Below are 27,198 nucleotides of genomic sequence, written 5' to 3'. Positions count from 1 at the left end.
ATTGGTAAAATGTTCAGATTTTTTGCTCATGTTGTAAATGGGTTGGTTGTCATCTTATGGGTTACAGGTGCCTTATGCAATCTGAATATAAGAGTTTTACAGATGTAACGTTTCTCAGTGAAAGAACAAACTACTATGTAGCAGACGGAACAAAGCCTTTCCCCCAAGATACCCAGGTCCTATTCCCCAGAACTTATGAACCTGTTGTCTGAAGTGGTTAAAAGGCATTTTGCAGCTGATTAATTTAAGATCTTGAGATGGGACCATTATCCTGGTTTAAGTAGGTAGACCCACTGTAATCAAGAAGGTCCTTAAAAGAGAAAAGAACTGGAGACTGGATTGATGCACTTTAAAAATGAAGAGGGGCCATGAGTCAGGGACACAGGTGGCCTCTAAAAGTTGGGAAAGGTAAAGAAATGGATTCTCCTTTGAAGCCTCCAGAAGGAACGTAGTTCTGCTGACACTTAGATTTTACACTTCTGACTTCTTCATCAATAGGATAATAGATTTGTCTTGTTATAAGCCACTAAGATCAAGGTAATTTGTTACATTAGTTATAGGGAGATAATCATCTTTTAAAACTTACTAGTTTTCTATTTTAATGAAGTCCATTTCACTAATTTTCATGGGTTGTGTCTTTGGGAGTTTTAGAAGTGTCATGGTCTTACTGTTCTTTCATTTAGGTCTGTGATCCATTTGGAGTTAATTTTTGTGTGTGCAGTAAAGATCTAAGTCGGATTTTTGTTTTCGTTTGGTTTGGGGGATTCTTTCCCCCACGGTTTTTCTTTTTGGTCTGTGGGTACCCAGTTGCCACTGCAACATTTGTTGAAAAAACAAACTACCTTTCTTTTACTGAATTGTCTTGAGACCTTTGTCAAAAATAAATTAATCATAAATATAAGGCTTTATTTCTGAGTTTAATTCTGTTCCTTTGATGTATACATCTATTTTTGTGCTAATACCACTGCCTTAATAACTATGACTTTATGTAAAGTTTTGAAATCAGATAGTGAAGTCTTCCAACATTGTTTCCCTTTTTCAAATTTATTTTGGCTATTGTAGGTCCTTTGTATTTCCAGATAAAATTGAGAATAAGCTTTCCATTTCACACACAGCCTTCTGGGATTTTATTAGGCAGTGCCTTGAATTAATGGAACAGTTTTGGAAGAATTGTCTTGATAATGCTGCGTTTTCGAATTCACGATCATGAATCTGCCTCCATTTATTTAGTTTCCATTTATTTGGATCTTTAATGTCTCTCCGTAATGTTTTATAGTTGTCATTGTACACATTTTGCACCTTTTTGTTAGAAGTTCAGCTGAATGTCTTCTGCTTTTGATGCTATTGTGAATGGAACGATTTTCTTAATTTTATTTTCAGGTTTTTTATCGCTAGTATATGTATATCTTTATCTTGTGTCCTATGATCCCATCAAACTTTGTTTTAGTAATTTTTGGTGTACTTCTTGCCATTTTCTACATGCCAAAGTCAGGTCATCTATGAATAAAGACACTTTTATTCCTTTCTAATCTGGATGTCTTTATTACTAAACTTGTTAATTTATTTCACCAGCTAGAACCTGCCAGATAATGTTGAATAAAAGTGGCAAGAGGGGACATCTTTGTCTTGTTCTCCATCTTAGGGAAAACGCATTCTATTGTTTACCATTAAATACAATGTTAGCTGTGGCTTTTCATGAATGTACTTTAACAGGTTGAGGAAATTGCCTTCTATTCATGGTTTGTTGAGTTTCGTTCTCTTGAATTTGTCAGTACTTTTCTATGTCTCCTAAGGTTAACACGCGGTTCTACTCCGTAATTCTTTACCGCGTATGACATTAATTCAGTTTTGAATGTTAAATCAACCTGACTTCCTGTCCCCATGGTGTGTAATTCTAGTCACCACTGGTCATGCTGTATCATCCATTTCATATGCTGCTTGCTTGGTTTGCTGCTATTCTGTCGAGTGTCTATATCACATTATTCTGCAGGTTTCTTGGAAAAGGTAGGTGGGAGTGAGGAATGAAAGATTGGAAAGGGTTTTGAGAAGACGTTCTGGGGAGATGGTTGTGCTCCAAATGGACACCTGGTTGTGTACCTTTCTCAAAAGTCTCAAGGCTGTGTCAGTTTTACTTTTACTTTTATATAAATTGTGTAAGTTTTCTTAAAAGGCAGGGTCGGCCAGGCGCAGTGGCTCATGCCTGTAATCCCAGCACTTTGGGAGGCCAAGGCAGGCAGATCATGAGGTCACGAGGTCAGGAGATCGAGACCAGCCTGGCCAATATGGTGAAACCCCGTTTCTGCTAAAAATACAAGAATGAGCCAGGCATGGTGGCACTTGCCTATAATCTCAGCTACTTGGGAGGCTGAGGCAAGAGAATCACTTGAGCCGGGGAGTGACAGGTTACTGTGAGCAGAGATCACACCACTGCACCCCACCCTGGGCAACAGAGCAAGACTCTGTCTCAAAAGAAAAAAAAGCAAGATGATAGAGAATTTTCAGGCTCCTAATATTATTGCTTGTCTAACAAGTAAACTTTTTAAAAAATTCCCAAACAGCGTAAGTCATGTGACAGTGGTAATAAGTGTGAATATTGTTTGCCCTTACTGTCTTTTAAGAAGCAAACCAGTGTCTTAAGATTATTTGCTGTGACTCCTTCTCTCACCCAATGATCTGGAGCTGCTCACCTGAGCCAGCGCCTCCCATCACTCACTTGTAGGTAGGATTCTGAGTGTCATTCTTACGTTGAAGTTTAACAAATACAGCAGCAATTTATTCCCAAAAACCTTGGTGCTGCATGAAAAGTTATTAAATGAAAAATGTTCTCGCGAATTATAGTGAAAAAAGGGATGTATTTTCTCATAATCCAAGATATCCAATTTGTACAGATAGAAAAATCAATAATGACAATGTATAAGAAACGAATAGTGTAAAGGTGAATAGATTTGAGTGCAAAATGTAACATGAGGGTTTGTTGTGTGCCCCAGAGGAAAACGGGGAGGTGGAGGGGCCGCTCTATGTGAGGCACATTCTGCTTTCCCTCCTGTTATCATCATCAGCGTCTTGATCCTTAGAGAGCTGCATGGGTATCGAACACACCGATGTAGAAATAAATCAGCTGCATGGGTATCTAACACACTGACATAGAAAGAAATCAGTTGTATGGGTAACTAACACACAGACGCAGAAATCACCTGCATGGGTATCTAACACACCGATGTAGAAATAAATCAGCTCTATGGGTAACTAACACACAGATGCAAAAATCACCTGCAAGGGTATCTAACACACACACCAACATAGAAATAAATCAGAGCCCAGAAGAGCATCTCAGGACTAACCGGGGCTAAACATAGTCACACTGAGACTCCTGAGAGCTGCACAGGCCCTCCGCCTCCCCTTGCCCTCTCACTTTCTGACTGACACAAGAAAACACTTGGTTTCTTCCCAAACTGCTGTGTAGAGGAAATGTGTCAGTGCATCTTTGAGATGACAGTATCAAACATCTTATAGCATGTTTGTATAAGGTGATTTGGAAGCAAAATTCATTATGCTAAAATAAATGGTTCATTATCTGAAAAGTGGTTTAAATTCTCAAGAGTGTCTGCGGCAAAAAGTCATTAAACAACTGTTCAGACTTGCGTGAAGTAAATCTGTGTTGCAGGGACTGAGATTGTAGTGCCTGTTTTTGCTGCAACATATAGCAAATTGCCTTTCTTCTTACACAGATACCTCTTATGGCTCAGAAGATGAAGGCTCAGTGCAGGTGGACTCCCAGGGCGCCCCGACCTCCAGCCAGGGCAGCATCAAAGTGGAGCACTGGATCAGTCAGGCCATCCACGGCTCCACCACGTCCACCACCTCCTCGTCCTCCACGCAGAGCGGGGGCAGCAGAGCTGCCCACAGGCTAGCGGATGTCATGGCCCAGACCCCCATGGGTGAGCACGCTTCACAGTGTCTTTCTGTGCCTGTTGTCTAAACCCCTTTGTGTGTGCACGTTTTCCTCTGTTTGTATCTTGGCTGTGGAATCCCTTAGTGGAAAGAGCGCAGAGCCCCTCTGGCCCCTGGGGTGCTTTGGTTGGATTGTTTCTGGAAGCTGCTGTACTGCTTTTCTCATGCCCAGGTTCCTCCCACAGCTGGAATTCCAGGGGCCTTGTTACTGGGGAATCCCGCAGCCATATCCGAATTCCAGGGGCCTTCTGTTTATAAGTCCTTTCGTGTTCCTGGGGAATCCTGCAGCCATATCCGCTTCTATCTTTTCTTCTCACTTATGCTCCTGCGTGAAACCTTAACAGTCCCAGTCAACAGGACAGGGTTTTAAAGTGTGCTCCTCCTGACCACGGGAGTCATTTAAGGAAACGAGGGCTTTAAGCACGGCCGCTTTACGCTGCTGTCTGCCACAGGTGTTCAGATTTCTTGGGCGTGGCGCACTGTTTTGTGTAGGTTCTATGACAAGGGAGATCCTCTGTATTAGAAAAAGAGCAAAGTTAGGATCACTGCCCTACAACGTTTGAAGATGCTGTGGAAAAGGAGTGAAGTGAGAATTACTAGAGCTAGAGTCGACACGTGGGGGAGCCACGATGAGCCTCGCGTCGCTCTGCCTTTGAATGGTTCAGGAGAAAATGTTTTCCATCAAGTATGGGACTTGGGTTGAATAGGTTTTGGTGTGTGTCTCTATTAAAGCAGTAACCGGAGATGACTGTGTACCACGTCGCCGATAACGGAGCACGAGCCGCAGGCTCAGACCCTCCCGGCACCAGCTACCACAGGAAAGCCTGATCTCTGCAAAACCCTCAGTGGGAAGCAGGTGGACGTCATGTGTGATCAGATAGCCGACAGACACCCCAGAACCCCAGAATGTTCACTTCTAGATCACTGACTCCTTCACACCCAGAGGTGTTTGGGATTGACTTGGGTCCCAGCCCCTTCGGTGCTCACTGACACTGAAAGCGTCAACTGTTTTCTGTCTGGAACAGGAGTTTGCTGTCAGGAGAGCTGGGTCTGTCTCACTTTTCCCAATAACTGCTGCTGGGATCTTGAAGTCCCTTCTCCTGCTTTAGGCTTGAGTGAGGGAAAAAAAATTGAAAACAATAATTTTTCTCTCTCAACTGTTGTGAGTATAAAGGAGAAAACAGAAATACTCTTTAAAAGTTTGCAAAGTAGTACTCAAATGCAAAGCAGTGTTAAACTTCAGTTTGACACAGTTTCAGGAACATGTACACTCGTTTATGTGAATTAATAACCCTACCTGAAATCACAGCAGGCTAAACATTGAACAGAAATGTGTGACTGCTACGTATTTTTCCATAATAAAATTCCATGTGTATATTGGATTGCAGGATAGTGGCCAAGGCTCTGCCAGACGTGAACGGGGAGGCCAGACACCGCCTCTGCCACTGGGTGGAAGCATTTGTATCCTCGGATTTTATTCAATTTTAAGAAAATGCACAGAATCTTACCAAGGAAAACACATATTTTTGAATAAATGGATCACTGCACTTGGGCCTCCCTTTGTGGGTTTACCCTTTCAATACTGGAGGAAGTTTTAGTACAAAGAATTAATTTATCCAAACTATGAGGGGCTCCTAACTCATGTACGTCAGGGCTCAGTGTGACCCAAATGTAACTCTCGGGTGATCGCGTTCCGGTAATTTCTAATTGGGCACAAAGATAATCCTCCTAGACTATCTGGAAATTTTCTATAAGTTTGGGAGTTTTTTGGAAAAGCGGTGACAAAATAATGAAACTTGAAGAGCAGAAATATTTTGTGTGGCAAAAGAAGAGAAGTAAAAAGTCAGATGTGCATTTGACCTTCTGAGATAATCAGAAGCCTGTGAATGAGAACTTAGCATCTGTGATCATGTGTGCGTGAGTGTTCTAAGGAGTCCAGGCACAACATAGTCACACTGGCCAACCCCCCCGCCCCGATCCTACATGGTCATAGCCATTACTGTTCCCATTTGATGAAGAAACTGAGGCACGGAGAGCTTTAGGGACATCCCCAAATCCCCAGAAGTTTTCAGAGCTGGGTTTCCATTTCCAGGCCCTGGGCTCCAAAGCGCGAGTAAAGCCCTGGGCTGTGTGGACGGTGGCCGACAGGAAACGGGACCCTTCCATGAACACACACACGCTTCCTGGCGCCCTGCCATTGCCGGTCTAACGTTATTCTAGTTAAAATGCCGCTGACGTGGCTCCTGTTAGGAAATTGAGGTTTCACCGAACTCTACTCCATTTTCGGCAACATGAGTTATGCTGGGGTCCCCCTTTGTGCCAGATGTTTGTGGCAGACGTGGCTGAGATCGGCTTTGGCTTCTCACGGCACCCCCAGGGTGAGCGTCTGCGCTCCCGTCTCTTCCTGAGCTATGGCTTGCTCAACCTGCAGAGCAAACGCCACAACCACCAGAAACACTCACGATGTGCTTCTTTACAGATAATCATTCTGCACCTCCTGACGTAACCACGTACACCTCAGAGCACTCCATACAGATGGAGCGACCACAGGGTTCCACGGGGTCCCGGACAGCGCCCAAGTACTGCAACGCCGAGCTCATGGAGACCGGGGATGGTATGTCCCAAAGCAGAGATGCGTTTTTTTCTGGGAAACGGTTTGTGCTGATGTCCCGTTCTGTGCCCATGACTGGGTGTGTTTCTTCCTGGGGTGCAATCTGCTGCCATTTTATCTGCTGAATAACGAACAGTGGTTCAGCAACTGAGAAATTCTTGTTCAGGTGTTAAGACCGTGAACAGTCACTTAGAAGGGCAAGATGAAGTTAAATGTACAACAGAATTACTGTTAGATGGGCCGATATGTTGCTTTAGACTTCGGAGGAAAGAGGGTCTTTTTATCCATGTTGGACAGAGATGTCAGCGACTTGGTAACAGGCTGCGGCCCAGGGCTGCTTCTTCCTTCCTGTGGCCTGGTCTTGGTATGTTCTGATTACAGCGGCGGTTTGTATCACCTAGCCGCTGTTCTATTTAAGTCTTAGTCCTTCCCCGGGGTCATAAGAGTCAGTGTAGAACCTAGCAGTGAATGAAATACAATGCCCCCGTGTTGAAGCCTCATCGAGCAGCCTTGGAATGGCGTAATCTTGTAGTGCACGGGACTCGCAGGCGGACAAGGCGGCCTATCCGAGCCCCAACAGGTAGACACGGAGGACTATCGGAGCCGCAACAGGCACAGTGGACAGGCACAGTGGCCAGGGAGGACAGCGCGGTTTTGTGGATCCACAGGACACTGTGGCGTCCAAGCACGTGCTCCCAGAGGAGAGGACCCTGTGGGAGCTGATGCTGGGAGCTGGCTGAGATTCCAGCGAATACGACTCCCTGTGACATGCACAGCTGCCATCTGCGCTGCAGCTCCTGATGCCAAGATGGTCGTGCGATAAATGCACAAAGCGCATCTCCAGCAAAAAGCCGCCAAGTGTCCACATCCAGGATATCCACCACGGTGACTTTTTGGTGTTAATACGATGAATGTGAGCAGCAGGTGGTCTGTGTTGAGTGTGACTGTGCCACTGCAGTTTTGTTCTCATGTCTTGATGAGCATTGAACGGTTCCTGACGAGGGTAGATAAGGATGCTGTGACCTGAGACTCTGCAGTATTGTAGCTTGAGGAACCAAGGAGTTTTTCTGTCTTGCAAAGCCGTCAGGGAGGATGTTCCAGGCTGGTGACTGCTCCATGAGGTATTCAGAGATCCAGGTTCCTTTCAGACCGCTGCTCTGTGTTCCCACGGACACGGCTGTCCTTGCTGTGGTTGGGACTGGGTGATTGCCACGCTGGCAGGGGTAGGCTTAAGGTGAGAGTGGCTAGGATTTACCTAATCTACATAATGACAGGGAGCCTGGGAGTAAAGTGTAGCCATGGCCTGGAGGATGGATGATGGATGTTGGTGAACGACTGTCTGCACTCACCTCAGCTGGCCGAGGGATGGGAAGGACGACTGATGATGCCGTTCAATGGTACCTGGTTCTTTCAGATTTGACTTCCTTATGGATTTTCTGCTGTAAAGAGGAGAGAGCCTGTGGTTCTAGGCCAAGCATCTCACTCATCTCATAACATCTTGTATCCCTTAGCCAACATTTTTGTCAAGTTTCAGAAGTCCTATCAAACTGGCAAGCATTTCTCAGTTTGGTTTAACCATTGGATTTTATATCTGTGTCTGCATCTCTATTTTACATCTATGTGGTTATTTGACACTCTGTAGTACATTTGTAATAGGTTCTATTTGGTGGAAGTTACTCTCAACAAACCTTGCTGCTACTTGAATTTTCAAGGTTGCAAGTAGAAAGGAGAGAATAAAAACCACATCTTCTCTAATTTTAAAATTTGTTGTTCCTCAAATCACACCAGAAGTACAAATATTACAAATTATAAAAGCAGTCAGAATCAAGGTTAAGAGATTTCTGGGTGATTCTGGCTAATCAGCAGTATTTGCTGAGGTGTGTGCAGCAGAGCAACATGCCAAGAAGCCCGGGACGGGGAAGAGTTGGGAGGCCAGGCTGTGACTTCAGAGGTGCTGTTGCCTCAGGAAGGAGGAGCTAGATGCAGAGAGGATAAATGACCACAGGTGTGACCACCGCCGTCCTTGCCGCGGTACGGGGGCCTTTGTATGGGGCCCTTTGTGAGCTGAGTTATGAACCAGATGAAGGCTGTGCAGGCGTGTGAGAATCCAGGCCAGACTCGACGGGTGGAGGCTTGGCAGAGGTGAGGGGCCAGACAGCCTCGCTAAATGTGCAGTGGCTCACTGCAGACAGTGCCCATCAGTCGCCGGACAGACCGGCTTGAACTTCAGCCCCCATGGCAGCTGCCTTTACCTGTCTGCCTCCACCTTCTGAGGCCTATAGGCGTCGCAAATGTGTGGTTTTTAAACAGATTTGGATGAGTTGTTTTCTGCACAACACACTTTGACAGACGGAGGCTGGTTCTCCACAGTGGCCCCAGGGACTTGGCAGGGACTGGTGGGACAGAGCCTCAGAGCACAGCACCAGCTCCCTGGGAGAAGACGGTGCCCGTGGGACGGAAGAAAGAAGAGGCACACAGTGCTGAGGCGTGAACTCTAGTTTGCTCTTAGACATGACACACATGCCTTCTGGAAGTTTGCATGAAGCACTGCTAAAGCCACCAGTGCGGATAGGTCCTTAGATCAGGAGACCCAGAACACAGTTGTATTTGAAATCCTTCACATGCTGCAATCTCTTCAAAGAGGACTACAAGTCATCTCTAATAATGTTGTAAAATTAATTTTTTATTAAGTGCCATGGCTTTTTTTTTTTTTTTTTTTGTGGGGTAGGGCCGGTGTGTGACAGTAAAACAACAGACGCAGTGACACAGCTGGTGGGTGTTGGCTCTGGGCCCCAGTTGGGCAGTTGTATGAAAAGAAACCGAAAAGTCTCTACAGTGGTATGAACCGAAACACCTGGATTATGTGTTTTCATGTATTTGACATAAATGCACACATTCGTACGCTAAACACACATTTTTCTATATGTAATAAAAAATCACACCTTTAAATAGTTAACATATATTTTATTTTAGGACCTCCCCCACGATGTGAGGACTAATAGCCACTCCCTCTCACCCCCGGATATTAAGAGCCACATCGCAGGGCGGTGAGGCACCCCTCGCGAGGTGGGGACTAATCGCCACCCCCTCTCCCCCTCTGGCTATTAGGAGTCACCTCGCAGGGGGGTGAGGCACCCCCACAAGGTGGGGACTAATAGCCACCCCTTCTCCTCCCGCTGGCTATTAGGGGCCATGGTGGACTCACAGCCTGTTTATGATATTGTGAGTAATATCATCTCCCTCTCTGGAAATTATGAACTCTTTCACAGATGGGTGTATACCCTCAGTGTGTACACCGTCAGAGGGTGTACACCCATCTGTATTGGGAGTAATATCCTCTTCCTCCCTGAATGTTAAGAAGAATATCCCAGGACTGTTTGTACTCCCTGCATTATTGGGTGTCATATCTTCCTCTCCCACGTGGAAATTAGAAACAATATCACTGGGGGCATGTACACCTTCTGTAATATTTAAAGTAATATCATCCCCTTCCCTCCAGGATCATGGGAACAATATCCCTGGGGAGTGTACACTTTCTGCCATATATGTCATAATATCATCCCTCCCGCCTTGAAACATTATGAAGGACCATCTCACACGGGGTGTACAACCCTTGGTGCGATATTGGGAATGCAATTATTCTCTTTTCCCCCGGCATATTTGGAAAAATATCAGAGTGAGTGTACCCCTCCTGCCATATGAGGATTACTATCCTCTTCTTCCTTTCTGGATATTAGAAAGAATATCACACGTGGGTTTGCACTTTCTTCGATATCTGGAGTCATGTCATCCTCTCTTGTTTTGAATGGCAAGAACAGTGCCTTGGGGGGGATGTACACACCCTGTCATATTGGGAGTAATATTACACTCTCCCCTCCTTGATAATTAGGAACAACATCCCATGCTCTCTGTCCCTGGATATTAAGAACAACATCACAGGTAGGTGTACACCCCCTGCGGTATTAGGAGTAATATGATTAATTATTAAACATCCATGATCGATATTAACAATTATCAATGATACTATTAATAGGATACTGTTATGGATAATTATTTTAAATATATGATTATGCATGCTTAAAATAATTGCTAATATTGTTATTTTATTACCAGCATCACTTAATATTGATTTAAGTAACAATTGCTGATATCATTATTTTATTAGTAGTGATATTACTACTGATTATTAATGCTAATCGTTAACATTTTTAACTATTTTACTATCTTTATTGTGATTATTAATGTCGATGATTACTCTTAATTTTTCTTATATTTATTAATATTAATAATTAATAGACTTGTTCCTGATATCCAGCGGGGAGAGGATGATATCACTCCCAATATCGAAGAAAGTGTACACCCCACTATGATGTTATTCCTAACAGCCAGGGGGTAGAGGATGACATTATTGAAACTATGGCAGTGGGTGTACATCCCTTCGGTCGTCTTGTTCCTTATATCCTGGGTGGGAGAGGATGATACAACTCCCAATATCGAAGGGGGCGTAGACCTCCCCCGTGATATTGTCCCTAACATCCAAAGGTGGAGAGGATGATATTTCTTCTGATTTTACAGGGGGTGTACACCACCCCTATGATATGGTTCCTAATATCCAGGGGGCGAGAGGATGATATTAGTCTCCATATTGCAGGAGGTGTACACTCCCTAGTGATATTGTTCCTAATATCCAGGGAGGGAGAGGACGATATCACTCCCAGTATCGCAGGGCGTGTACACCTCCTTGTGATATGGTTCCCTATATCCTGGGAGGGAGACGATGATACTAGTGGCAAAATCGCAGAGGGTGTACACACCCACTGTGATATTGTTCCAAATATCCAGAGGGAGAGAAAATGATATGACTCCCAATATCACAGGGGGTGTACATCCTCCTGTGATATTGTTTCTTATATTCAGGGGGAGAGGATGATATTACTCCCAATATCGCAGGGGTTGTACACACCTCCTGCGATATTGTTCCTAATATCCCGAAGGGGAGAGCATATTACTCTCAATATGGCAGTGGGTGGTACACCTCCATTGTAATATTGTTCTTAATATCCATGATGGGAGAGGATATGACTCCCAATATCGCAAGAAATGTACGGCCGCCTGTGATAGAGTTCCTAACATCTAGGTGGGGAGAGGATGATATTACTGCCCATATCGCAAGAGTTGTAAAACCCCTTCGATATTTTGCATACAGTCCTGAGGGGAGAGGATATTATTCCCGATAGCGAAGAAGGTATACACCCCCCTGTGACACTATGCTTAATATCCGCATTGGGAGACGATGACGTTACACCCAATATCACAGGGGATGTACACCCACCCTGGGATATTGTTCCTTATATTGAGAGGGGGAGAAGATGCTATTGCTCCCAGTGATGCAGGGGCTGTGGCTGTACACCCCTCCTGTGATATTGTTCTTCATATCCTAGGGAAGAGAGGATGGTACTACACCCAATATCTCATGGGCTGTACGGTGTCTGCTCAGAGATGTGTGGGGCTCTCTTACACAAGTAACTCCTTCTCTAACGTTAGCCACATGCTGGTCATCCAGGGGCCTCCTAAAATCCAGGAGTATAAAAACAAGTGGAATTTCTGAGAACCAAAGATGGCGCATGGCTCTGGTTGGGCTGCCACAGGCAGTTTTGTGAAAAGACAGAGATGTATTTCTCATAGTCCTGGAGTCTGGAGGTCCAAGGTCAAGGTGGGTTCAGGACTGGCTCCTCCTAAGGCATCTCTCCTTGACTGTCAGATGGCATCTTCTCTTGTGTCCTCGTGCGGTTGTCCCTCAATAGATGTCTGTGTCCTGATCTCTTCTTACAAGGGCATCAGTTCTAATGACTTCGTTACCTTAATCACCTCTTTAAAAGGCCTATCTCCACATACAGACACATTCTGAGGTCCTTGGTTAGGACTACAACCTGGGAATATTGGGGTATGCAATTAAACCTGAAGCAGATGGGGTCTTATAACCTGTGTCACCCAAGCTCATGCCAGAGCCCCATGAGGAAGCCCCAGGTCCCCCCTTTGATATGGTTTAGCTGTGTCCCCACCAAAATCCCGTCTTAAACTCTCATGTGTTGTGGGAGGATGGAAGTGATAATTTGACAGCAGAGAAGACAGTTGCTGCCAGGGAGGGGAGAGGGGACTCCAGACCTCCGAAGTTTGGAGGGTCCCAGGCCCTGGGCAGAGCAGGCAGCCCCACCCCTGTGACACCCCTGAGGATGGCTCAGGAGTCGGAAAAGGTGGAATCATATGTAGAGGCTGGTTGGGGAGATAGGAAGTTGTTGAATGAGTTTTTAAATATTTCCATCAAAATTCTTACTGCACCCTTGGTGTTGGTGGGGACCAGTGGCTTCTCCATGTGCCTGGCTTCTTCCTGGCTCTGACTCTGGGAGCCTGGCCTGGCCTAGGGCTGCTGGTTGGATTCATTGCTGGCAGCAGGTAGAAGGTGGAGGAGGGAGAGGAGCTGTCCTCAGTCCTCTCTTACTCATGCCTGTCCACGTTAGCAGCCCCTCCCCAGGCATCCCTTGCCCATAATCTGGGGAGTGCTATTCTCACTTCCCTTGGGCCCTGCCCACCGATCTCCAAAGAATCCCGTCAGTGACTCCTTTTAATCACCTCTTTGCCTGTGACAAAGTCTTCTGGGACCTCCTGACTGATACAAGGGGAAGCCTGGCTATCTGTGCAACTTGTAAAAGTGAAGTGAGTCATTCACACTGGCATGTATCTACAAGTCACACAGCTTTGCAACTGGAGTGACTTTAAGCTCATCTAACCAAACCTTCCATGACAGATGAGGACACCCAGAATCATAGGATAGAAGTGACTTGCTCCCATCTGGGTCCGCCACGCTGAGACTCAAGCGCAGAGTCTAGCAAAGCACACTTCGTCCTCCCTTAGAAGGAAGATCCTACCCGCACGGCTTACCTCCAGCTACCCTAGGTCCCCCCACTCTCCCTTAGAGGGAAGTTCCTGCCAGCATGGCTCACCTCTACCTACTCTAGGTCTCCCCCACCCTCCCTTAGAAGGAAGGTCCTGCCAGTATGGCTCACCTCCACGTACCCTAGGTCTCCCCACCCTCCCTTAGAAGGAAGGTCCTGCCAGCATGGCTCACCTCCACCTACTCTGGGTTTCTCCCACCCTCCCTTAGAAGGAAGGTCTTAGAAGGCAGCACGGTTCACCCTCTCCTAACCTAGGTCTCCCCCACCCTCAGAGGGGAGTCTTTGGGTCAGTCACAAGACTACTCCGGACATCTGTAAGAACAAATGGTTTCCAGCACAGTCCTTTCCTGGGGTCTGCATTTTCCCTCTGGGATGCTTGGAAGTTGAAGGGGTCAGGCAATTCAAGTTCTCCCTGGTATCTCAGGGGCCACTGACACACAGGAAAATGTGCTGCTCTGCTCGCTGTTTGACTTTGATGGATGCAAATTTGTTCTAAATGAGCCTGACATTCATTAGCATGTAAACATATGTTACTGGTGGCGGCTCGCAGGGCCACATGCTGATGGATTTTATGGGCTGCCCCCGCCGGACATCACCAGGCTGCCTGGGTCTGTGCTGCTTCTGGCTGGGTCTGTGCTGCTTCTGGCTAAGGCTCCAGATGTTTTGGTGCACTGTGAAGTAGACATTTTCGCTACAGGGTTATGTTTTTTTCCAAAAAAGAAACACAGACAAATCTGTGAAAAGAACTTGAGTTTATGCGCCGATCTACTGGAAGGAGACTCTTAGAATGTCAGCTGCTCAGTGTCTGCTTTGACTCCCGGGCAGTTCTCCCTGTCCTGTGGCTCAGATTCTATGGGGCTGAATTATACATTTGATTCCAGTTCTGCTCAATATTTCCCCACAAGTAGTGCTGTGGATGCGACTGATGCCTTTAGAGATATCTGCAGCAGGAACAGTGCAGAGAATACAACACGCCATGCTAAAATATTTTGAGCTGAAAGCAATTAAGAAGCGCTCTGGCCTTCCCTCTAGTTTCTGAAAAGCACACAACATAATCATATTATACAAAGACAAAGTGCCCTTTCTCCCCTCTCTGCCAGAAAGGACGCAGGTCAATCTCTGTAGACAACTTCAGACCCTTATTCAGGAAACAGCACCAGAGGAATTTACACAAAAATCTATCATTTATTGGCCTTCCCACAATTTGTTGCCCCCAATGACCCAAAGTCCTTTTACTTTGTCTTGGCACTTCTAGAAACATTTATTATCCTTGTTGAAGATGTTATATAAAAGAAAGCTCTGAGCTGTCTCTTTGAGATTCCCTCATTCCCTGTGTGTCTCCCATGTATATATGAAATATACATGCTAATAAGCCTCCGCTTGCTTTTTTGGGGGTTCATCTGTCTTTTGTTATAGGAACCCCAACCAATGAAGCTAAGATGGGTGGAAGAAAAGATTACATTTTTCTCCGCTGTAGTAGCATTATTCTAGCAATAGCATTCTTTTTTTTTTTTTTTTGTAGATTTCTGTTGAATACACACACACACACACACACACACACAGAGCAATGTAAAAAGAAAGAAGTGTGGGGAGTCCTGATGAAATTTTAAGTCCCAGAGATACCTAAATATGTTGAGAAGTTGTCTTTAAACATTGATTTTTTCCCACATTTATTCTCATATTTTTGATATTTTTTTCTTCTGAGATACCATTTCTAGATTGTTTTCTCTACATTTCCTTGCAAGTCCGAGAGAGTAGGCTGGTTAGTAGTGTGTCCAATGCACCACCTCTGTCCTGGTCAGTAAAGAAATGTAGAAATAGAGAGGGATGTGACAGTCACGCTACACAGAGATGGAAACACAGATATGAGGTAAATAAAAACACGTGAAAACCCAGCATTTCTGGAACTCTCACCTACTCCTGTGCCGATATTCATCCTTCAGCTCTGCCTCCATTCTTCCCTTCTTTTCTCATGCTATGGGGTCTGCTTTGGAAATGTTATCTACTTTCATTCTTCCAAAGTCAAGCTTCTAGCTTTGGTTGGAACTGCAGACCCATTTACTCATTCAGCAAATACTTTCTAAACACATGGATAGTCACTGAGAATACCGTGGTTCACCAACATGGCCGTGGCCCCTGCTCTCACGAACCTGCGGCCTGATGGGGAGAATGGGCACTAATATGACAATCACTCTAATGGGTTTCTGATGAAGAATTGAGGAAAGCGCACCAAAGAAAGGGAAGCGGGATTCTCTAAATTTATGCTGTAAAAGAATCTGGCGTATCTTGGGATGAGAGGTAGAAAACCGATGCATTCTGGAAAGTATGATCCCCTTGCAGTCTGGAGAGAAGTAGAGGTTGATTGTTGAGGGGGGTGGAGTGTAGGGACACCACGGTCTGAACAGAGATGGGGGTGCGTGCAGAATGCCTCTTGCAGCAGGAATCAGGCACGTTCAAGGAAGTAAACACGGGAGAAAGTGGCACAAGACAAGAATGAAGGAAGGCAGGCAGGGGCTGGGAGTTGATGGTAGATGCTTTATTCTTTTAATAACAGCAATAGGATGCTGTTGAAAGCACTTGAGGGAGGTGGGGAAGTGGGTATGACATGTTTTGTGTTTGTAAAATTATCACATTGTCTTACCAAACTATACTCCCTATTTATTATTTTTAAATTTTACTTTAAGTTCTTGGATACATGTGCAGGTCTGTTACATAGGTATACATGTGCCATGGTGGTTTGCTGCACCTGTCAACCCATCTAAGTTTTAAGCCCTGCATGCATGAAGTATTTGTCCTAATGCTCTCCCTCCTCTTGCCCCCACCCCCCAAGAGGCCCCCGTGTGTGTCGTTCCCCTCCCTGTGTCCATGTGATCTCATTGTACAACTCCCACTTATGAGAACATGTGGTGGTTGGTTTTCTGTTCCTCTTTTAGTTTGCTGAGAATGATGGCTTCCAGCTTCATCCATGTCCCTGTAAAGGACAGGAACCCATTCTTTTTTATGGTTGCATAGTATTCCGTGGTATATACGTGCCACATTTTGTATATCCAGTGTATCATTGATGGGCACGAGATATCCTCTTAACATGTGATCCAGCAATTGCACTCTTCGGTATTTATCCAAAGGAGTTGAAAACTTGTGTTCACAAAAAAACCTGCACGTGGACATTTATAGAAGCTTTAATCATAATTGCTAATTTTATTCCAGCTTTATTCATAATTGCTCAAACTTGGAGGCAACGAAGAAACCAAAATGTTCTTCACTAGGTGAGTGGATAAATAACCTGTGATATATCCAAACAATGGAATATTCTTTAGCACTGAAAGGAAGTGAGCTGTCAAGCCATGAAAAGACACGTAGGGAACTTTAAACATGCACGGCTACACAAAAGAGGCCCATCGGAAAAGACTAAATACTGTAAGCTTCCAACTAAAGGACATTCTGAAATACTGTAAGCTTCCAACTAAAGGACATTCCGAAAAAGGCCAGACTATGGAGTGAAAATATTCGTGGTTCTCAGGTGTTGGGAAGAGGGAGAGATGATAAGGTGAACACGGAGATTTTTAGGATTTTAGTGCAACTGCTCTGTACGATGCTATCATGGTGGACACATGTCATGACATATTTGTTCAAACCCATAGAACCAGCACCAAGACAGAGCCCTCATGTAAACTGTGGACTCTGGGTGACAATATGTCAATGTAGGTCCTTCCATTATTACAAATGCTCCTTCTGGGCAGGAGTGTTGTTAGTGGGGGAGGCTGTGCACGTGGGGGAAGGGAAGGCATATAGAAGGACTCTCTGCACCTTTCCCTCAATTTTTCTGTGGACGTGAAACTGCCTAAAAGATAAAGTGTGTTTTTAAAAAATAAAGGAAAAAAAGGAAACAAAAAGTCCTCAGAAAAATCAAAGGAGAAAATGATCACACTGGGTGCTTCAGGTCAAAATGGAAGAACAAGGGCTGTATTTACCATCCCACCTGATGACTTTTTTCTCACTGCTTTTCAGCATTATTTTTGGAGTCTAGTCAGTGCAATAAGGCAAGTTGAAATATATAAAATGCACCCTTATTAGAAAATAAGATTTAAAACTATCTGTATCTGCAGGTGACATGATCACCTGTGTGGAAAATCTGCTGAAATCACAAAAAGCCACTAAAACTAATAATAATAAATTACTTACTAATAAGTGAGTTTGGAAAGTTTGCAAGATACAAGCTAAACACATAAGCAATATTTATTTCTTCATACACTGGCAAAGAAATAATTGGAAATGGAAATTTACAAAGCAATCTTATTTATAGCACATCAAAACATGAAATCCTTCAGACTAAATCTGACAAAAGATGTGTAAGATCTATACACTGAAAAGCAGGCAGTGATGCTGAGATAAATTAAAGAACTAAATAAATGAAGTGATATACTGTGTTCATGGATCAGCAGGCTCAATATTGTTAAGATGTCAGTTCTGCGCTTGTGGATCAGAGGTTTAATGCAATTCCAATCAAAATCCCAGCATGATTTTATTTTTATTTTTATTTTCAGTAGAAATGAACTAGCGGATTCCAAAATATGTCCGGAAATTTAAAGAACCCAAAAGAGCTAAGGCAACTTGGAAAAAAACGGTGGAGGACTTACCTGAACTATCAAGATAGTGTGGTATTGCTATAATAAGAGAAAACTGGGTTAATGAAACCTCCTAGAGGGTCTAGTAATAATCTCACAAACACGTTACATATACATAGTGGATTTTTGAATAAAGGTTCAGAGACATTAAATTAGAGACAGGACGATAATGATGATAGAAGGATTAAATACCGTAGGCCAAAAAGAGAAAAAAGAGCTCCTGTTAAATATCTTCACATTGTTGGTGTCACTCATGCAATTCAATTCACATTTTGTGGGTCTAAAAGTTGAACAGACTTCTTCATTCTCTTTCCCCAATTCACTCCACAGAGATGCTGGTGTCTTTCAGTGGAACTTGGAAGTTTGCTATTCTTCTTAAAATGACTCTCTTAGATCGTGTTTATGCAAGAATTGTGGGACTGTAACTTACAAATACTGTTCTAAACCTTGGAATCACACGTTCCCCTTTTTCTCTACTTATCGTTTCTAATCAGTTTCCCATTTCCTCTTTCTTCTTCATATTTACACTGCATTCCTTTTAGTTCGGGCTCTTGTTACCCCACTTGATCTCTTGATGTGGTCACCTGAATGTCCTTCGTGTTCCAGCCTCCTGGAATCCTTCCTTCATGACCCTGCAGAACTGCCCTCCAGACCCGCAGGTGTGACCCGGAATCAAGGATCTCAAAGCCGAGTGGGATCTGAAAGGCTATCTAGACCAATCCTCCATTACAGACGTAAACCTTTTGATGACTTCACTTCAGAGCCCAAAATATTTGCACTGCAGGCAGAATCACCGAAATCACTTAATGTGATGTTCAGCTTTCCCGTGGTATTTTCCTCTCTGCATCTGCCTACTTTCGGTCAGCCATTTCTCACTCATGACACCGAACCCTTCGTTCACATCACATTATTGTTCTTCTCCACACACACTTATTTGTTTTCTGCCTGGGTTTTTTGTTACATTATTCCCTCTACTGGAAATACCATTTTGAAAGATCTGACTACAGAATTTTAACGTATTCCTCAGAATGACTCACATATCACATATTCGACCAAATGGCTGCAGATTCTGTCACCTCCTCTCTTATCCTACGGCAACCTGGAGAACGTTCTTCTCTTAGCCAATAGGATTTATCATGGTCCTTCTTTATCTCAACAATAGTTTAGCAGGACTGAGAACTGGGAAGTAGATTTTTTCTCCCAGGGGTGAGAACTGTCTTAGTTTAGCAGCTCTCCCTGGGTCTCCATTCTGGTTGTAGAAAAGCAGCCCATAGGGCACGGTGGGGAGGAGAAGAAGGGGAACTAAGCTGTGTTGCATGAAGATGGACAGTTGTGACCCTAACTCCGGGGTTGGGAGTTGAGGCCCCTAGGAAGGAGCAGCTGTAAGGATGAAGACGAGGCATAAAAAGTGATGGAGGCCGGGTGCGGTGACTCACGCCTGTAATCCCAGCACATTGGGAAGCCAACGTGGATGAATCACGAGGTCAAGAGTTCAAGACCAGTCTGACCAATATTGTGAAACCCTGTCTCTACCAAAAATACAAAAATTAGCTGGGTGTGGTGGCACATACCTGTAGTCCAGCTACTCGGGAGGCTGAGGCAGGAGAATCACTTGAACCTGGGAGATGGAGGTTGCAGTGAGCCAAGATCATGACACTGCACTCCAGCCTGAGTGACAGAGCGAGACTTCATCTCAAAAAAAAAAAAAAAAAAAAAAAAGATGCATAGTAACAAGACTGCCTGAGGAGAAGAGACAATCAGCAACCTTTTCCAGGGTGGGATGGCTGAAGACCCTTTAAGAACAAAGGTGTCTACTTTCCTTCTTTAGGATGCTCTATCGTGATTTAATGAACCCTCCCAATCTACTGTATTCAGTATTTGGCATGAGTCAATTTAGGGGAATTCTAGAAAACATAGCTGGCTGTTACCATCAGGTTAATGTAGATTGGGAGGTAGGGAAAAACCCCAGGAGACACGTAGGAAGGACAATACGTGAAAACAGAAGAAACTTGGAGTCAGTTCACCCTTCAAACAAAATCCAGTTTCCAGAAGACATTGTGAGGGCTGCTGGGTCTTCCTCACCTGAAGATGGGGGATTCCAGATAATTATACTTGAATCTCACAGGATGGGGTGATCACCACCAGCTCTCAAATGGGATGAGTTACAATATCTTCTATCGGGAGGTGGTAAATAAGAGGTTAGGTACACGTCTGTAGTCATCACAATTTTGTCAAGATTGCTCTTTTTACTTCCATGTCATAGATGGAGTGCCAGATGCTTGTGGAAGTGATTGGCACAGGGTCTCACCATCAAAAGTGGCAGAGGAAAGATTCCAACATGTTTTAAAAGCTGCAAACTGAGCTGACTCCCATCCATGCTGTCATACCGACTTTGAGATTTCAATCCTCCTGAAGGCAGGAAACTTATTCCATTTGCTTTTATACCCTCCATAACACTAGTGAGCAAGTTTTGCTCAAAGTAACATGGAATATTTTGCTGACTCAAGGGGAAAAAGAAGAGACTTAAATGACACCATCACAAGTCAACTTTCAAGGAACAGAGACATATGTAGCATTAGCTGTCTCAGTCAAATCAACATAAACATGCACGTTTATCCTTTACATGGGGGTAAGACAGCAAACACAATTGAAAAAATGAGCCAAGTGTAAAAAATGTGTCACAAAGGGATGGATTTAGACAGGAGAGCAGTGAAGTAGGTTATAAAATGGTCAGCATAATCCATTTTAATGAATTATTAGCTGAAACATGCAAAGCATTTAGGATTTCTGGCAGAAGTGTACAAACACACCAAATGTTTGTCCGACATTTTCTTCACTGCCGCTGTCTTTCCACAGGGCTGGAGATGTTGTTGACCAACAGCCTTGGGAGGAGAGGTTGCAGCTGAGCCCACACCCTCTCAAACTCCTTCAGACTGTTTCTGTTTTTGTAGACTACTTTACCATTAACAAATCCTAAGATTTACTCAAGCAGTACAGCAGTCGTTGGCCAGAGTTCAAATTTCTGATTCGAAGGAATCTGCACTCTGCCTGCCAGGATCGACTATTAATGGCTTCGTCCGTAGAGGAGCTGTGTCTTTGCTCACTACGGAACAGTATTGAGGCTTCGAAAGGGGTATTTTGCTGGTCACCTCCTGGTCATCCTTCTGCTCACCAAGAACAGATACTGTTCTCAGCCCCTTACATTTACAAGGTCGTTTAATTCTCACAAAGCCCTTTCAGATAGATGCGACTATTACCCCCCTTTTACAGAGGAGGAAACCGAGAGGCAGAGGACATAGGTGAATTGTCCCAGATCACAGAGCTGGCCATGGAGCTGGGACTTGCACCCGGCCAGCCTGGCTCCAGAGTTCACTGCCCTCCTCCTGTACAGCACGTGTGACCTGCAGTAATCACCGCCCAAACAGGCAGGCACTGCGGATAGCCAAGCACACCTCTTCCGACTTCAGCACGGAGGAAGGTTCGTTTTCATTCTGGTGTTCAGCTCAGGACAGTGTTTATCACCACAAGGACACACAACCCAGAAAGCTCAGTTCACGTGCCATTGCCTTCTACGGTCATGGTTTTCTACTTGTTGGCCTCATTTTCCTGCGCACTTGGCCTGCTGGGACGTGAATGATGCGTTACTACTTCTACAGAATGCAGGTGAGCAGGTAGCATGGCAAGGTGGGTGATTAGATTTCCCGACAGCTGGAAGCTTGAGGGAGACCCACGGTGGCCCCTTGTTATTCGTGGACGAGCCGCCTCTGGGGTCGAGCGTGAGTCCCTCATCGCTGGTGCCAGGCGGTGTCACAGTTTTCAGCACCCAACAGCCAGGGCAGCTTCTCTCTGTCCAGCTCGCCCCGCCCCGCCCCGCCCCCCCTGCCCTGCCCCGCCCTGCCCTGCCCCTTTCCTTTAGTGAGAGAAGTTCTCTGACTCTTGGGATTTTGCAGTCAGAAGAGTGATCATTACAATTTTCATTCTGAATATTGTGGCCCTGCTGGACTGCGGTGCAACAGGCTCTTTCATGAAGATTGGCAGAGATGCTGACGGCTAGGGCATCGGGACCGAGGGGAGCGAGCAGGACTCATGGGATACAGCTCATAGAGAGAGGGAGCCTTAGAAATGTGAGGCTGCTCTTCACATGGCCGCACTCTCTCCTGTGTCCTCCGTGGAACCTGTGGAGGGGGCGTTAGGCGCTGGCGCTCTCCGGGGCGTGAGCTCAGTCAGCAAGAGAACATCTGCCTTCCCACCCCCATCTCTGCAGCTGGTTCCTTTGCAGTTTTGATTTTTAGAATGAACGCAGCAACCTGCCCCATTCTGCTGATGCTGCAAAAAGGAGCTGGAAAAGAACGTGCACAGCTTCTCCAGTCTTAGCATTTGTTACCTTGTAGTTTGGGAAACTTTGCTGCCCCAGTACAAGAGTGTGCTGAGGATTCTATTATCCTGCTAGATTCTCCCAGGAGGTCAAGTTGAAAAGGAGCTAGGTGCGCTCTCTGTCTCTGTTTCTCTTGTCTGTCTCGTCTGCCTGTTTCTCTGTTCCCCTTTTCCTCTCTTTCTTTCTTCTCTCTCCCTCCCTTCCTCCCTGGCTATTGCTGCAAAGAATATTCTTGAATTTGTTTCTCCATATCTTCTGCCTTTCCTTAGAATACATTCCTAAGAGTCTAGTCATTGTGAAAAGCAAACGGCCTTTAGATGTTTTCCAAATCTAACAGATGGGGGTCCTTTCAGACAGAGCTTCATTTTACACTTTTATCAAGAAGCCCGGGGCTCCCTGCTCGCCATGCTGCAGTCGCCCTCAGGAGCTTCATGGAGAGCAGAGGACTTGGGGCTACATCAAGGGCTGTCTTTTTTCCAATGTCCGGAAGGTATACTTTGGGGGGGGCAGTTGAAGTACGAAAGTGACATCAGCACTTCATGTATGGGATGGGTCGATCAAGTACAGTGTGCACCAGACCCCCAGACTGGCGCTGGGTGGGGACAAAGGACTCCAGTTCTTACAGGGTGGGTTGGGCAGGCGGCTGCCCAGCTCTGGGGACAGATGCGTCGGCTCTCAAAGCCCAGGTATCACCTGTCTGAGACTGCACAGCCCTCCTCACCCCTTCAGTTCCTGAAGGGAAAGGCCCCAGGAGACTCTGAGGTGAAGAATGCTCTTCCATTTTCAACTCACCCACCGTTAGGGTTCTGCCCCCTCTACCCTCCAGCCCCCCAACTGTGAAGTTCCCGGGGTCCCTGGCCAGTGACTTGCTGAAGCCTCACTCTCCAGGACCTCTGGAGAGAGGCACCCTACTCGAATGCATGCTTCTCCAGGAATATTTGCTCTGGTAACAGCTAAGAAAAGCCCATCTCTAACAGTTTGATTGCAGGTGGGTGGCCCCGGGGCCAGTGATTTTGGGAAGGTGGGGCTGGCTGGCGCCCTGTGTCCTGACTTTTCTTCTGAGCCTTTGCAAAACCACTTTTGAGAAAAGTAATCGGGGTGGGTACTCCTGGGTGGCATTTTCTTCTAAGTGAAAATCTGTAGAATTCCTGCAGTTGCGGGAGCTGTGGTTTTCTGTCAAGACCCCGTGGGGACCGAGGCTGCCCTTCTGTGTCCTGGCAGTGTGGGGCCTGTTTCTTATCCAGACTCTTCTTATCCAGAAGAGTCAGGTGCCTGGCCAGTGAACTGGCCAACTCCAATTTGTGTGTCATCGTATCGACCTAAAATGAAATACAAATAAAACGTCTCATTTCTGGCATGAAAGAGACCTGGGAAGGGCAGGCTTAGGGCCGGCTTCTTCACAATCCAACTGGAAGTAGGGTAGCCGGATCCCGGCATCCATGTCTCCTGCTGGGTGAGGGCCACAGGATCTCAGCACCCAGGGGAGGCAACGATGTTGAAAGAGGCTTCAGAAGAACTGGGCCAGAACAGTGGAATCAAACGGAAAAGACTGTAAATTCAGCCAGCTTGGGGAATGACCAGAAAGCATCTGTTGCCCCAGCAAGGATTGAAAACAAAGATTCCCAGCAACAGGGCCACAGCAAAGCTCTCTCAGCACACCTGTCCCGGACCGTCAGCTGATGAGAGCTTGTGATTGTGCCATCCAAGGAGACGTAGCTATTTGGTCTTCAGCTGGTTCTGGGCACAGAGGGTCTAAGACCCTTGGAATCTTCAGAGTGCCTTTGTTTACTGAGGACAGGCCTGCGAGCGGGGGACCCTTAGGCAGCCTCAGGGTGGGTCTGGGGTTCAGACTAGAGGGCTGGATCTGTCAGTCTCCAACCCAATCTCTCACCTGGAGGGAGAGGGCTGGAGCTGAGTCAATCCCCAATAGCCAAAGATGTCATCAACCATGTCTATAGTGACCCCTCTAGAAAACCCTAAATGGTGGGGGTTGGAGAGCTTGCAGGTTGGGGAAAACCTTGACATTCTGGGAGGGCAGTATTCCCACTCCCCAGGGACAGAAGCACTTGCACTTGCAACCCGCCCCCGCCCCCCAGGCCTGGAGCAATGCACCTCTTCATCTGGCTGTTCACAGGTCCTTCATAGTGAACTGGTGACAGTAGGTAAAGGTGTTGCCCTGGGTGCCATGAGCCAGTCTGGCAAGTTATTGACCTTAAGTAGGAGGACATGGCAAGCCTGATTTTTAGGTGGTCGGTCAGAAACAAGGGAGACCTGAAACTTGCCATTGGTGAAGTGGGGGCTGTCTCATGGGTCTGAGACCTTGACCTGTGCGGTCTGCCCTAATTTCAGACCTGAATTCAGTTGTAGAGTACACAGTTGGTGTCCAGAGAGGGTGAGAGAAACTGCACACTTGGTGTTAGAAGAGGTGGAATAGGTCATAGGGCCTTCCGTGTCACAGAGGGCGGCCTCATTTGTATTTGTTTCGCCTGTAGTTTACTAATGTGAGAGTACTTTATTCTTTGAAAGGCTTAGAATTAAGAATAGAGAGAATAAAAGAAATCAGCTTCATAGAATCCACACTTCTTGGTTTTTAGAAACAATTTGTTTCTAGTGTGCATTTTAAGTAATTGTAATATTTAATATCACAAATGTATTATTACATTGTAATTATAACTATTTTAAATATTACATATTACAATATTTAAGAGAATCTAGGTGTTTGAGCTTCCTGGATCTATGGTTTGGTGTCTGGCATTAATCTGAGGAAATTCAGCTATTACTGTTACAAATATTTCTTCTGTTCCTCTTTCTTCCCCCTTGAATTACCGTTATGCATATTTTATGCCTCTGTGGAAGTCCCATAGTGCTTGGATACTCTGTTCTTTTTTGCTTTTCAGTTCTGGAGGTTGGAGTTGGGTATTTCCCTTTCCCCCAGGTCAGAAGGCTCTGATAAAATCCCACCAGGTGAGTCTCTAGTTAACTAGCTTCTCTGGAAGGTAGACCTAGTGAAGAGTGCACCCACATATTGAAAAATGATTCTTATTCTCTTTCCCCTGTAGTGTGTATGAGGGGATTTTTCTCTCATATTTACACTTCGAGAACCTGGTTGAGCTTCTGATGATACAATTCACAAAAAGCATGAGACCCATAGGCACAGGCCTCCTGGAGGTTTTAACTCTCAGACGTGGCCACAGCTCACTGCAGCAATTTGTCAATTCCAGTTCAGGCTTTCCAATCCCAGCTTTGGTTCCTTGGAGCATTGTGCTCCAGTGTATGGTGATTCATCTGCTTTACCTGTCCAGCCAATCTACAGACAGTGGCTTGCCGGTAACCTCACTTCTCTTGCAGGTTTAAGAACTGCTGATTTTTCAGGTTGCTCAGATTTTTACCTGTGAGGAAGGAGTGACAATTCTCAAGATTATCATGTACGGAACCTGAAATTCCCCAACTCCATTATAGTGAAAAGTGTTTGCCCTTCCTCTGGCTCAAGAATTAAAACGTTTTCATTCTCTGACACGTTGTACTTTGATTCCCTAAATATTTATAATTATAGATTTAAAAACTCAGTTTTCTGCTGTATCAGACATCTAGACTGGCACTTTCCAACAGAATTGAGAGTCCTGTTATAGAACTTGAAACCTTCCTTGTAGCCTCATATAAATATATAAACTAGTATATTTTTAACTCAAAATGCTCATACTATACTTTCAATAAGAAATACAAATAGGCCAGATGCGGTGGCTCAAGTCTGTAATCCCAGCACTTTGGGAGGCCGAGGCGGGTGGATCACGAGATCAGGAGATCGAGACCATCCTGGGTAACACGGTGAAACCCCATCTCTACTAAAAATACAAAAAGTTAGCCAGGCGTTGTGGCGGGTGCATGTAATCCCAGCTACTTGGGAAGCTGAGGCAGGAGAATAACATGAACGCGGGAGGCGGAGTTTGCAGTGAGCCAAGATCACGCCACTGCACTCCAGCCTGGGCGACAGAGCAAGACTCTGTCTCAAAAAAAAAAAAAATATATATATATATATATATATAAAATATACATATATACACAAATACAGTATTTTCTATTTTTTATAGTAACTAGCATGTCTTTCACGCAGCAAATCCACTTCAGACCGGGCGCACTTCATGTGCTCAGCTGCCGCATGTGGTGAGTGACAGAGACCACCCTGCATGTGTGTGCGCTATTTTACTGCCTTTTTCTTGACCACAGATTCTACCTCCTGTTTCTCTGTGTATGCAGTGATGATTTGCTGAATATTACACATTGTGGGTAACTTGTTGAGCACACTCAGGATCCCTAACCTTCCTCTGAAGCTTTGCAGCTCCTGTTTTAGCAGCTAGCACAGGCACTGCTGGGTCATCGTGACATGGGCAGGCTTGGTTGGATTCGCTGTTGGTGTGAATCTATGGAGAGCTCCAATCCTGCACCCACCCCAATCTCCCCCTCCTGGACCTGGTAGGAGGGCCATGCTCCGCCCACACCTGAGCTCTCGGTGCCACGATCTGCAGGTGTACTCCAGAGGACAAGTGTACTGTGGGTGCGTCTCATTCATTCTCCTGCCCTTGCCCTCAGGTTCTGGCTGGCACAGCTGTGGTCACAGACTAAAAACAGCCACCTCATTCGTTTTGTGCAGCTTTACAGTTGTTTATGGCAGATGTGTGACTTCGG

The 27,198-nt window shown here is 45.4% G+C and overlaps 2 protein-coding genes across 27 annotated transcripts in view; one reads left to right on the top strand and one right to left on the bottom strand.

Moving 5' to 3' along the window:
* The window catches only part of LOC139361629 (disco-interacting protein 2 homolog C-like), a 156,287-nt gene that overhangs the window by 79,006 nt on the left and 50,083 nt on the right, over nt 1-27,198 (top strand). For 21 of the 24 annotated variants that reach the window (XM_071090304.1, XM_071090302.1, XM_071090303.1 and 18 more), the window contains 2 exons: nt 3,729-3,938; nt 6,431-6,565. In XM_071090304.1, coding sequence (XP_070946405.1) covers nt 3,729-3,938; nt 6,431-6,565 — 345 coding nt within the window. Of the gene's footprint in view, nt 1-3,728; nt 3,939-6,430; nt 6,566-10,451; nt 10,695-15,220; nt 16,699-16,722; nt 18,528-27,198 lie in introns of those variants that run through there. The other 3 variants (XM_071090324.1, XM_071090325.1, XM_071090323.1) reach the window with 3 other exon arrangements.
* The window catches only part of LOC139361630 (disco-interacting protein 2 homolog C-like), a 137,806-nt gene continuing 132,652 nt past the window's right edge, over nt 22,045-27,198 (bottom strand). For 2 of the 3 annotated variants that reach the window (XM_071090327.1, XM_071090330.1), the window contains one exon: nt 23,873-25,904. Coding sequence is in view for 2 of the 3 variants with exons in the window: in XM_071090330.1 (XP_070946431.1) it covers nt 25,901-25,904 (4 nt within the window). In the remaining variant the exon portion in view is untranslated. Of the gene's footprint in view, nt 23,835-23,872; nt 25,905-27,198 lie in introns of those variants that run through there. The other variant, XM_071090331.1, reaches the window with a different exon arrangement.

The sequence above is a fragment of the Macaca nemestrina genome, unplaced genomic scaffold, assembly GCF_043159975.1.
Source record: "Macaca nemestrina isolate mMacNem1 unplaced genomic scaffold, mMacNem.hap1 Scaffold_77, whole genome shotgun sequence".
NCBI lineage: Eukaryota > Metazoa > Chordata > Mammalia > Primates > Cercopithecidae > Macaca > Macaca nemestrina.
This window is presented reverse-complemented; position numbering and strand designations above follow the sequence as displayed.